The 12,098-nt window shown below is 48.6% G+C and overlaps 1 protein-coding gene across 5 annotated transcripts in view; it reads right to left on the bottom strand.

The window, feature by feature from the left end:
• The window catches only part of BCL2L14 (BCL2 like 14), a 28,260-nt gene that overhangs the window by 4,824 nt on the left and 11,338 nt on the right, over positions 1 to 12,098 (bottom strand). For 3 of the 5 annotated variants that reach the window (XM_082419217.1, XM_082419218.1, XM_082419216.1), the window contains exons 2-6: positions 9,608 to 10,053; positions 5,333 to 5,506; positions 4,561 to 4,668; positions 3,259 to 3,329; positions 49 to 315 (exon numbers count right to left, since the gene is read on the bottom strand). In XM_082419217.1, coding sequence (XP_082275343.1) covers positions 49 to 315; positions 3,259 to 3,329; positions 4,561 to 4,668; positions 5,333 to 5,506; positions 9,608 to 10,046 — 1,059 coding nt within the window. In that variant the 5' untranslated portion in view covers positions 10,047 to 10,053. The remainder of the gene's footprint in view (positions 1 to 48; positions 316 to 3,258; positions 3,330 to 4,560; positions 4,669 to 5,332; positions 5,507 to 9,607; positions 10,054 to 12,098) is intronic. The other 2 variants (XM_082419220.1, XM_082419219.1) reach the window with 1 other exon arrangement.

The following is a 12,098-nucleotide window of genomic DNA, read 5'->3' on the forward strand; positions in this document are numbered from 1 at the left end:
TCTCCTCTGAGTTCTGGGAAGATTTATTTTTAAATAGGATACACTTACCCAGCCACCGTGCTGCTGGATCCAGGGCGAGAAGTTCTCCTTCAGGTACTTGGTTCCAAAGCCCAGCACCCTGTTCATGGGGTGGTTGTCGATACCTGTGAGCTTGGCCATGACGTCTATTGCAAGAGCAGCCTTAAAACCCTGAGCTTTGACCTCTGATTCTCCCCTGGTGTCCACACCGCTTAGGAACTGGTCTGTGATGGTCTTGAAAACAGGGTAGGACAGCCCGTCCTGGAAGCTGTTCATCAAAGCCTTGTCTCTCTTCAACTGTGTGCAAGAGGAGAAGTACTCAGTACAGCAGCCTAGCCCGGGCAGGCAAGCTCTCCCACTCAACGCCGGGCAACTGAAACACCCAATGGAAAACCCTCAGTTCTGGTCTCAATGGTGGTACCATGTCCTGCAGGACCGGATTGGGCATGGACCTTCTCTGTGAATTCCTTTCATGGGGACAAATACAAACTGAACAGCCCATTCATTCGACATTCAACAAATGTTTCCTGAGCGCTGAGTACCCGACAGGTGGTACTGTGGACGATTAAGACTCAGCCCCTCAAAGGGCTCACGGTCTACTGATGGTTGTAACCCAGTGCAAAGTGCTTTGTTAGAGGTTGTGTAGTGGGCAGAATGTGAAGCCTGGAAATCACTGTCTTGGCTCAAACTCTCCTGCTCCACCTCTTACTAGCTGTGCAATCTTGGAGAACTTACTTAACCTCTCGGTTTCAGTTTTGTCAGCTCTAAACTGGGATGGCAGCACCTGTACTACAGGGTAATTGAGTAAAACACTTTTGTGTTGTGTTCAACATGGCAGAAAGTGCTCTCAAAGTGTTAGCATTTGTCCAGGATGCTTCAACATGCGAGACGCTTTTTTTTTTTTTTTTGGCCATGCCGCAAGGCATGCGGGATCTTGGTTCCCCGACCAGGGATCGAAGCCGTGCCCCCTGCGGTGGAAACGCAGAGTCCTAACCAGTGGACCACCAGGGAAGTCCCTGCCTCTGCTTGTGAAAAATCAGGGCTTGTGTCATAAAGCATACATCATCCTCATCTAAGGCCCTCCTTGCAACGTCTGTAAAGTGATGGTTGTCGTGTGAAAGCAAATTTCTCAGTAATCAGGGGCTATATGTTTATTTGAAAATCAACTAGTTCTGTCCTTGAGGAATGATAAGCTGAGCAGGTTTTCAACCAAGATTGTTTCTAAAAGGGGCATTCTGGGGATGAGTCAGATGCGACATCAAGATTTTTAGTGGAGCCGCGTCCTTCATCTGAGCCCAGCCCACCTCCTCCCAACTTCCGGGAGACACGGGGGCCTATTTGAATTATAAGTCTGAAGCAGGAACATCCTCGACACCAAGAATGGATTCCTCTTAGTCATGACTCAGTGGAAGAAGGTAGACTCGAAACCTCCAGTGGGCGGCTGGAATCCAGGACCATGCCAGAACAGTGAAAAAATCAAACACCGGAAAGAAAGCCCTTCCACAGGGTACCCACTCTGCCCCCCTGCCCCTTGGGGCTGCACCTGGCTTTCTGGCATCTCAGGGAGGTGCAGGAGGAGCCCGCAGGTGCCCTCGGGGATGAGTGGCTTGGCAGACACTCTGCAGACATGGCAGGTCCCCTCCTCACGTCACTGTACCACTCTGTGGGGAACTTACACCCACAGAGCACGAGTAGAGCTTCTGTGTGCTCCCACCAGAGTCCGCTACTGGGGGACCACATAAAGAGAACCACCACCATGTTTTCTACATAAATAATGTAAATGATTGCCCCCAAATCATCAAGAGAGTGCGTCAGGCAAAGTGAGGTTTTTAAAGTGGTAATTTGTGGGGTGAAAAGGAAAGCATCTCTCTTCATAACCAGAAGGGTCAACCTTCATACCACGCCCCCATCCCTGGCCTCCCTGACCTACTTCAAGTCCCTGCCCGGGGGGAGGCCGGGAAGGAGACTGCCGTGAGAGCCACGGCCACTTTGAGCTGTAAGGAATCCTTGAGCACACCTGTCAGATCCTTCCTAGTTCAAGTACTGAACTGTGGGCTGGTTAGTGGCATCTACTTGGAATTCTTCTAGAGACAGGAAGATCTTTTCTTCACAAGGCAGCCCTTGGCTTCGATGGACAGCCATGAGTGCTAGAAAGTTCATTCTTAAAGTGGGGAGAAATCAATTGCCCTGGAACTCCTATCTATGGACATTAGTTCTGGAGAAACACAGGCGTGTCCTTAAACCATGTGCCCTCTTCTATTTTCTGCTTCCTCTGCACCCCTGTCCGCCCCGTACTGTGGCCCTGAAGCTCCCATACCCCCTTCTCTTCTCTTTGGTCGGATACCCCTGGTTTTCTCAGTGTTTCTCGTTCTGCACCACCTCATCTGCCCTTCCCCGTCCTGGTCACCATCCTCTGGGCACACCTGTGACAAAGGCGTCGAGGAGCCACAGAGCATGCTGAGACTGGGGTGGCTGGCTGGCCAGTGAGTGCTGTTTCCCCCTCCTGCAGAGCCCTCACAGACCTGACTTCCTCCCCATGGATCCTGGCCAAACAGGGGAATGGGTCCACAGGCCAGCCCCTGATGCACAGACGCTGGAGACTTCGCAGCCGTCAGTGGGTGGCAGACACGGACAAGATCCCTTGAGAAGCCCTGACTACAGGGGGGCCTGCTCACTACCTCTTTACCTGAAGGCAACTCCTACACGTTCCTGATGGGAATGACTGGTCCCAACTTCTAAACGGCAGGAAACTCAGAGTTCTCCGAGTTAACACTAACCTGCCCCCTGGCCGAATTGCTGAGAGAGAACAGTCCGGCCTTTCTAGGGGGGAGATTTCAGACAAGGCTCCAGACTTGGAGCAGCTGTGGGACACAGATATCCAGGCTGCAGGGCAAATGCAAGAGTCTAAACTTCCCTGAGGATCAGTTACATGGGGAGCTAGATTCATAATTCTATTCAGCAAATTTTAATTTATTGGTGTCTTTTTCCTGCAAAAACAAAGTTACTTTTTTCATTTCCAAAAATTCCAAGGAGGCTCCAGAAGGTTTACTTATGTTTTCCAAAGTGATTCATTTTTGAGATGCTGCCAGCATGAAGAGTTTTGAGTCCAAGGGAAATAAAATTTAGGACTAAGTGGAAACCAGAACTTTGCAAAGGAGTACAAACAGCAGTACAGTTCCATTCCTGGGTACCAGCGCGCGGGCACAGAAAGAAAACTCGTTAGTTCAAGAAGCTCCCTACCTCTCTTTCCAACTGATCCCCCGAATATTTCAGCAGCTCAACGATTCTGGCTATTATTTGGTCTTCTCCATCTGCCAGGGGAAAATTCCAGTTATTTCTTTTAAGAAAAAACAATCTTAAATGTTTCCAGGGACACTGCTTGTAGCCTGATTAGGGATTGAGGAAGACATGCCCTTCATAATTCTCAGCAAAGTAAATCTTACCTTGCCTCTTCTGATCAGGCCCAAACCATTCCAGACACCCTCTCCCACGGTCCCCTCCTTTCCTCTCTTTCTTCCCCCAGCACTCCCACAGTTCTCACCATGAAACTCATCACTTTATTTACTGTAAAAATGTTGTTGAAGATACATGAGCTTATCTCTAAAGATATTTAGGAGCAGTTTCTCTCGGTCTTTGGGTTTGTCCTGACAGATGGTGCTTTTTCCATGTAGACACCATAAATCCCTACTGGATCGTCTTACCCCTTTGTGTTAGCTGCTAGAAAGTGTAGAGCCAAACTGCGGCCTCCTAAGAGGTGGGTATAGCCTTCCTGCATTGGGGGAATTAAACTCATTCGTAAACCCACCTATTTTCCTACTGTTTTCTTTTTACAGTATCTTTCAAATTTGATTTATCTTACTAAAATGTGTACTTTGTGTGCTGTGTCTTTACAACAAGGTGGAGTGTAAGTAAATAAAATGAATAAGGTCTCCCACCCCAAAGGCTAACATGGCAGACGGAGAGAGAGGTGGCTCCAGTTGGTGTGTGTGTTGGAACGGGGAAGGTGGAGTCTGATTTTTCTTGTCTCAAAATGTGCTAACATGAAACAGTAGGAAAACGGTCATTGCTATAGAGTGGAATCCAAACAGAGACGGCACTTTTTCCTTACGGCGCAGTCTCTGAAGTCACGGGGTCCTCATGTTTGTCCCAGAGGGAGAGGGGAGGAGAGGCCAGGGAATTCATCCCACAAGGTCGAGTGAAGGGCAAGGTGGTAGGAAGCCTGAGACCCAAGTCACCTGGGAAAAGAAGGACTGCATGCTTCCACTGCCCACGTGTGGTTTTTATCTGCCGCTGCCGCCTCTCTCCAGGAAAGCTGCTAGAACAGCAGCCTGAATTTCTCATGCGCACAAAGGATGAGAGCCTGAGCCTTTGCCTGGTTTAGGGGCGTTGCTTTACGAGGCCCGGACGCTCATGAGATAGCAGTAAAGTGGGAACACTTTGTTTTCTGCTATCAGAGAGGTCCTCCTTCCCCAGCGCCTCGCTCTCTAAGCCCCTTTGGTAGTTTGTGGTCCCAGCAGCACAGCACGGGGTGGACAGACTCACCGCTTTGCTTCTGGGCTTGGGAGACACCACCACCTAGGCGGATAAATCTTTTGCCTTCTGTTTTGGCGTACTGCAAACTCAGGCGCCAGCTCGGCCCCTCATCATCCACTGGCGTTTGGGAAAGAGAACCACGGGCAGGACACTCATTAATGAGGGAATGGCCGGACTGAACTTCTCTTCCTGTGGCACTTGGTCCTGCTTCCCTAAACTCTAGAATTCCTGCAAGTGGGATGCGATCCACAGTCCTAGCTATTGCTAGAGTTTGGTGACAACTGGCCCAGTCTGATCACTACTTCGCAGTTCTGCTTCACGTTTTGCCCCAGGCCTGGTACCTGACAACCCCCTGCTTTTTCACAGGAGCCCAAGGCAGTGTCATAAATGCCCGGGCGATGCTCCACCTATATACCCTGTGCTCTTGCTCGAGTACACTGGTCCTTGGCCATCGCTAACGTGATGAAATCTAACATGCATTTCCCCCTGTGGACAAGGTTGAGTGCACGCTTTGTACTTCCTCCTGCCCCTCAGTAGGAGACTTTTCTTTGGACTTAGCAGTGAGTTTGGCCTGTTGCTTCCAGCTGCTGGCACACCCTTGGCTTGGGCTGGTCTCTCAAGCTAAAGGTCAGTGCCTCCAGCATGTTGCTGTCGTGCCCTGAGGCCAGGTTAGCAGAGATTCCTAAGTTGCAGAGCCCTGAGCTGAATAAGTACATAAATGCTGTAGACCTCTGCCTGGCACACAGGCAGCCCAGTGCAAACACTCAGAAGGGAAGTTTACCTCTCTTCCCACTTGCAGCTCTAGGCTGGAAGCCCTGGTTCTGGAGACCCTGGCGTGTCACAATCCTTCTGGACTTGAAGCTTCCTCCCGGGCTGTGGAGCTCTTCTGGCGGCGGCCAGGAATAAACGATTTCAGCAACTCGGTTGGCAATGGAAACAACTTTGGGGTTCACGGCTGAAACAAGACAAAATGGTGCTGACAGGCCCTTCCCAGAACTTCGTCTAGCTCATTGGTATGCACAGTTGCCCGAAATGAAAACACCAGCCTGGAGCGAAAGGAAACGGCCAGGAGTGTGCGTGGAGGGGAGTCCATTCTTCCGAAAGCGCTGGCAGTTGCCTGGCAGAGGCTGGGATGGAGGAGGAGCGCGCACAGGAATGATTGCCACCTCGAAACAATTGCCCCTCTGCACCCTCTTTTTGAAGTCTTGCAAAATTAGGGTCCCCTTGCCCCTTTGCAAGGGAGGAAACACAAAGGGGAGTGCTTAGTTCTTTGCTTGAGGGAATGCTCATTATGCTTTTATTTTTATTCTTTTTTTTTGGACATCCTTTATATCTTGGAGAGCTGGCCCCTATGTACATAGGAGGGCATTCAGCAGTGTGACAAGCCTTTGGGGGTTGTCACGGAGGAAAGAGAAATATCCCTGCTCTCAGGCCATATTCATGACTCATTATCAAGTGAACACTGAACTCCCCTTGCTTGCATGGTCACGTGTCTTCTCTCTCCTCCACGTCTAGTGGGAAACATGGGAAAAATGCTGATAGGTAAACAAGGATGCATAAAGTCTAACCCATGACCTTCAACAGTTTATAATCCAGGAAAAGCCTTATGTCATGAATTTGCACACGCAACTAGAGGATAAAGCATTTGGGGACATGAAGGTTTAAATGGCACTGGCCCCCTGAATGTCATAGCCTGTGAAGGACAAGTCGACTTTGCCCCTGGTAGGGGATGGGGTCGGGTTGGGAGGGCAGGCAGTACTGCTGAGTTATTTGGGAGTAAAATTTATATTGTTAATCCATCACTAAGTTCTTAACTTTTAGAAGCTTGTACAAGTTCTGCCTTTGATACGGAGCAGTCGTATCATGCAATGTTTAAGAACAACAGTATTTAATTCATAAGACTTGACGAAAGTAACAGAATGGGGTTTTGGCTAGAAGGTTGGTGTGCCCAGGGGAACGCCCGGACCTTGTCAATCAGGATAGATAAGAGAGGCAAGGCCTGGGTCCGGGGAGGGACTGTGTCACATGAAAAGCAGGGTTTGACCTCCTAAGGAGCTGCCAAGGTGATTCCTGATCCTCTCTCCCTGGATTCGCGCATCACGTGGAGCTCTGGTGCTTTCCCTTCACCCCCCTGGGCATTCACTGAAAGGCCATGGGAACTGACGCTCTGTCCACAATGCCTTCCTTTAAAAAAAAGGCATAATGGCTTCCTTAAAAAGCCACATTTTTCATGATGCTCCATCCATAGGGTTCAAAAACAGATCAGGAGTGGATTAGAGAGAGAGGAATTGGAGAGGTCAAGGAGAGAAGGATCAGTGCTTTTCCTTCCCATTTTAATAACCCAACCAATAGTACTTTCCACTTTTAAATCACCTTACTGCAGCCCAACCAGCTTCCTCGTGAATACTGGCCACCCACGGAAGGAGGTGGCAAGAGGCTGGATCCCAAAACCAGTGGGAGCCTTCCCTTGTGTCCGCCGGAGACGATAGAGGAAAGCTTCCACGTGCTTTCCTCTCTGCAACCTTGTGCAGCCTGCAGGGTGATTAACACGCTCTCTTCCACGGAAGTCACACTGCGCCCACCTTGCCCTCAAAGGAGGCAGATGAGGGCCCCCGAGGTTGTCCCTCCCCATCCCCCAGCCCCCACCATGTGGCAGGGCAATCACAAGACCCCCAGCAGACGTGGAGGTACCCAAGCTGACTAACCTGTGTATGTGTATCTGTTTCTGCGGATTGGAGGGATGCAGGTGAAATACGTGCAGGAAAAACTATAAGCAACCTCATTTTGACTCAGATGAATTAGCTCTAGTTAAGATTCCCATTCTAATACCTTAATTTTAAAAACTGGAAAAAAAAAAATTCCCTTCTCGTCAGATTTGGTCCCATCTGATAGGCAAGGGAACATTGGATGGGCGTGGAGAGAGAACAGAAAGGCTGCCCATTCTTTTGAGTTTATTCTGGGGGCTCATTGTGGGATTAAGGAGGGCAGGAGACAGCGGGGTTGGGAAGGCATTGGGCTTGAGGCATTTGTTTTAAAGAGAAGAGGCAGGGCGTTTGGGAGAGAATTCCATATGGTCGAGACTGCTATTTCCTACCCAGTATCCATTTTCTTTTTCTTCCTTAGTAACAGATCCCTGAAATGCCAGGGGAAGCTGACAACACTACATTTCCCAGCCTCGTCTGCAGTAAGGAGTAGCCACTGAGATGTAAGAAGTTGGGTACAGTTTTAAGAAAGCTCTCCGAAAGGGAGCTGAATTATCTAGGAAGGAGATACCCTTTTGTCCTTCCCTTGCTTCCTCTTTCTTCCTGCTTGGAATGTAGACATGATGGCTGGAATCCCAACAGCCACCTTGGGTTTTAAGGTGACTTTGAGGTTGGAAGCAACTAGCTGAGGGATGGCAGAATAGGAATCCTTAAAGACTGTGGAACTGGTAGATCAAGCCTGGGCTGCCAAACTGTGGTTTTCTTTTATGGGAGAGAAAAATAATCTCTATGTTATTGAAGTTGTAGCGAATCATAGCTGTGGAGAAAAAAAGATTCACAAAAAAACCCGGGTTGGTGTTACTAAAATTGGTATGGACATTCATTTTTCTACATTCCAAGGCCTCTCACTATGAGACTTTGGTCTTGGAACATAACCTCATAGTTCTCACTCCAGCCTGGTGTCTGAGTCCTGGAAATGGCAGTGCAGGCTAAATTGCGACCTTTAGTTAAAAGAACCCAGGGGACGCCAGCTGCTGAGCTCTGATTTACATGTGGCAAAATAGAAATAGAACGTGAGTCCCTCTTGGGTCACACCCAACATAAAACCAACTAACTATCCACATAACTAACTAAACAAGAAAGCAAGGAGAGAGGAAAGTGAGAAGGGAGGAACAACGGTACTTAAATCCTTAAAGCTAAGCTTCCTTAGGAGGTAACCATTTCTACTTTTGTAGGGATATCTATATATCTACACAGAGATCTGGAAATTTTAGAAAATAAAAAAGGTCAAATGACACTTCAGTAATATTGAAATACAGAACGTCATTTTTCTCAGGGAAGGCAGAAGGTTAAAGTCTGTAAAATCTTCTGTTTCCTGGCAAACTCCAAAGAACAGGACAAGCAGAAAAGCCTATTGAGGTGCCCCCAAACTGTTCTGTTTGCTCCAGAGCTCAGATACCACCCCCAGTAGAAGAAGCCTGCTGTACCCCTGGGGGAAGGAGGAGTTCCCCAGGTAATCCCGACCCTAACTTCCTCTCCTAAAATTCTATAAGTCTAATAGGAAATGGAAGTTTCCTTGATCACAGTGAATGATCTAAAGCTGTCATTGCGCGGGCTGATTCTCTAAGTAAGCCAGCCATCACAATGTTTAAAAATTGAGACATTACTGCCACCTGTTGACTAATTAGTGACAAGTTACACAGGCCAATCAGCCCAGCAGGAGGGGGGTTTCTTTTAAAATCTGGGCATTGGGCACAAGGTATTGTTGGAGGGGAAGAAGATGGTTATGCCAGGGTTTGTGGATGAAGGGCAATTCTGATAAGGCCTTTCATGAAAATGTTTGTTCAATATAGTGTGTTTCGTACCACTGAAGGAAGATTTTGTCAAAATGCTTCTTGGTTGTTTTTTGAGTGGCTTGTACTTTGAAAAGTATTTTTGTGTACAGCTATCTGATCTTTCCATCCACCTTCAGAGGCCAGTGTACAGATGGAAACACAGAGGCCCAGAGAGGGGAGTCGACTTCCCTCAGGAAGAAGAGCAGCCTGAGCCCAGCTGGGGCTATTTATCTTATATTGGTCTCTGGCACTGAGGATTAGGAATTTGGGCAGCAAGTTTAATTATAGACGGTGGAGCCAGAAAACCAGTCCCGTCACCCTTCACGGCCATCCTCTTCCTTTCTTCTCAGTCTTGAGAAAAGCAGGGCAATTAGAATTGAGTATTAATAGGTTGGGAAGCTGAGGTTCAAAGAGTGCCCTGCCTAAGGCCCCGTTACCAGCTGGGAGGAGGTGAGCCCCCAGGCGCACAAAGAAGGGAAAGACATGGCTGCGGAAGAGAAAGAATCCCCAAAAGCCTACCTTCACGCTCTAAGCGCTGTTCCACGTTGGAGAGGGACCTCGGCCATTGCGGATCATGAGGACCCTTCTGAGGTCCCACCGTACTTCGCCCCTCCAAACGGAACTCCGGAGGCGAGCTCTGAGAGCCCTCCTCCTTCTCTGCTACTCCAAAGAGTGTTCTCCAAGACGACTTTTTCTTGGCAACGTTTATGACCTTCTCCCTGGATTGGGAATTTCTGCAAGTGCACGGCCCCTGTGTCCATGCTTCGTTTGCCGGCCAACTCTCCGGTCCTTTCTGGGACAAACTTCTTGTTCTCGGGAGCTTTCGTGAGAAGACAGCAGAGGTGTTCTTGAAGACATGGTGTTTGACGTAGAACTCCAGGATTTTGAATTCCACGCTGTCTGGGTCATCATCATCCAGGGGGATCTCCTCCAGGTCGCAGGCGCTAGTGGTGCACATGGCAGGGCTGCAACGACAAAGTCCACACGTGTCCATCTACCTGGGGGCCACCTACTCTTTGTAGGTTGGGAGAGATGGGGTGAAACTCAGTAAGCATTTATTCAGCACCTATTCTCTTTGTGCTGGGGGGCAGGGGGTCATCCGAGATGGAAAAGCCAGGGTTGGTTCTGAAAGTTCCGTCTTACAGAGATGAGACTTGTACATAGATAACTCCAGACAAAGAGGGCAAGGTAGGAGCTCGAACAGAGATGCAGGAGCCAGCGTGGGAGGTGGGGAGGAAAGACAGCCGTGAACAGAGGGCAAGTGCAGGCTCCTTGAAGGAAAGAAGGTGTTTGGATGGGTGACTGGCTACCGGGCCTTAGAACAGGCTGGGCAGAGGGCAGGCTCTGGGTGAATTTAGGATGCGTTTGAAGAGTGGAGAGAGATCTGGTGGCATAAGCCTGTGCTTTGTGGAGAGCTGGGGCTAAGGATGTGGAGGGACCACGGTGAAGTGGCAGTCAGGGCCAGGCGATGGGGGCCTTGGAAGGTCAGGCTGAAAGCTTTGCATTTTCTCATGTCGGTAGATCAGTACATTTCAGAAGGGGCCCTAGGCTGTGGAGGGCAGTTAAAAGTCTTCTCGGGAGAGAGTAGCTGGGCAAGGGGAGAGGCGAGCTCAGGGAAGGGAACTGTCTGGGGTCCCTGGCCCTCCCCGGCCTCTCTCCATTCTTCCTTTACTCACTGCTTTAGCTTGGAAAGGTTTGCTTCTATTCCTTGCCATATTTAGCATTCCATGTAAGATTTTATCTGAAGAAAAAATATCCTGCTATTTTTTTTTTTTTTTTTTTTTTTACAAGTTTGAAGTGCACTGATGGAGGCAATGGAGAGCTTTTCAAAGTCTGGAGCGGGAGAGTGATGTGACCACAGACATGTTTTAGAAAGATCAATACAAGCACTAAAATGACGGGGATGAAAGTTACATCTTTATTTCCATATGAATAACCAGACAGATGTAATTAACTGATTGTGTTCAATTTAAACGTTCATGAAATAATTCCTTAAATGGTTGTCTGCTAGGAAATCATTTCTTTCTGATCTACTTTGCTTTCTTTGGTTGTATCTTAAGGACTATGGTTTCCTTTTTGTCCCAGATGCCAGAGAGCCCAGATCTACCAACTGTCATTGGATTAAAATTTCACAGACAGTGCGTGTGCTGGAAACCAGCTTGGGCTTCTCAGTTGAACAGTCCTGAGTTCAAATCTTGGCCATACCACCGACTAGCTGTGTGACCTGGGGCAAGTTACTTCACCTCTCTGAACCTGAGCTTCCTTTAGGTAAATTGAAAATAATAATAGTCATCTTGCAGGGGTATTGTGAGGGTACAATGTAATGCATGAGAAGCCCCAACACAGAACCTGGCTCAAAAACGGTAGCTATTTTTTTTTTTTTAGTACAACTGTCATCCCAGGCCCTCTGACTCTGTCCTTGATTGGCTCTTAATCATGGACCCTTCCCTTAATGGTCCAACTTTAAGAGTATCTTTTGGCATGTGAGCTGGTGTGATAATAAATAGCTGTAGTGATATTAATGGGATCTGCTGGCATGTCTCCTTTTCTTTCCACTGTCTCCTCTCACACCAGGACCAACTGATAAAGAATTGGGACATGACCGCAGATGGGGTTTGAGGCAGTGTGACGTGGTTCAGATCAATTCGACTGTGTGTCTGGAGGCCGGAGGTCCAGGGTTGGCTCAGTTTATAACGTGCAAAGTGCTTGGGCAAGTCTCTCAATTCTTTTGGTCCTGTGATTTCACAGCGAATGTTCTCTAACTTTCCCCTCTGATTCTATTACTATTTGAAGGAGGTGTGAGGGCTGAGACATCTCCCCTGCAGGCCTGCCGATGCTTCCTGTTTCCATTGTTGTCTCCTATCTTTTTTTGGAAGAGCCTCACACTGGATGATAGGAAGCTGTTCATCCAGGAAGCGCTCTGTGGCCAGGCCTCGAGAAAGCAGTTCTGATGGAAGTGATGCCAGGAGGGAGATGCAGGGGCTGTGCCAGAACATCAGGTGCAGATGGA

Source organism: Balaenoptera physalus (genome assembly GCF_965194825.1).
Source record: "Balaenoptera physalus genome assembly, chromosome: 13".
NCBI lineage: Eukaryota > Metazoa > Chordata > Mammalia > Artiodactyla > Balaenopteridae > Balaenoptera > Balaenoptera physalus.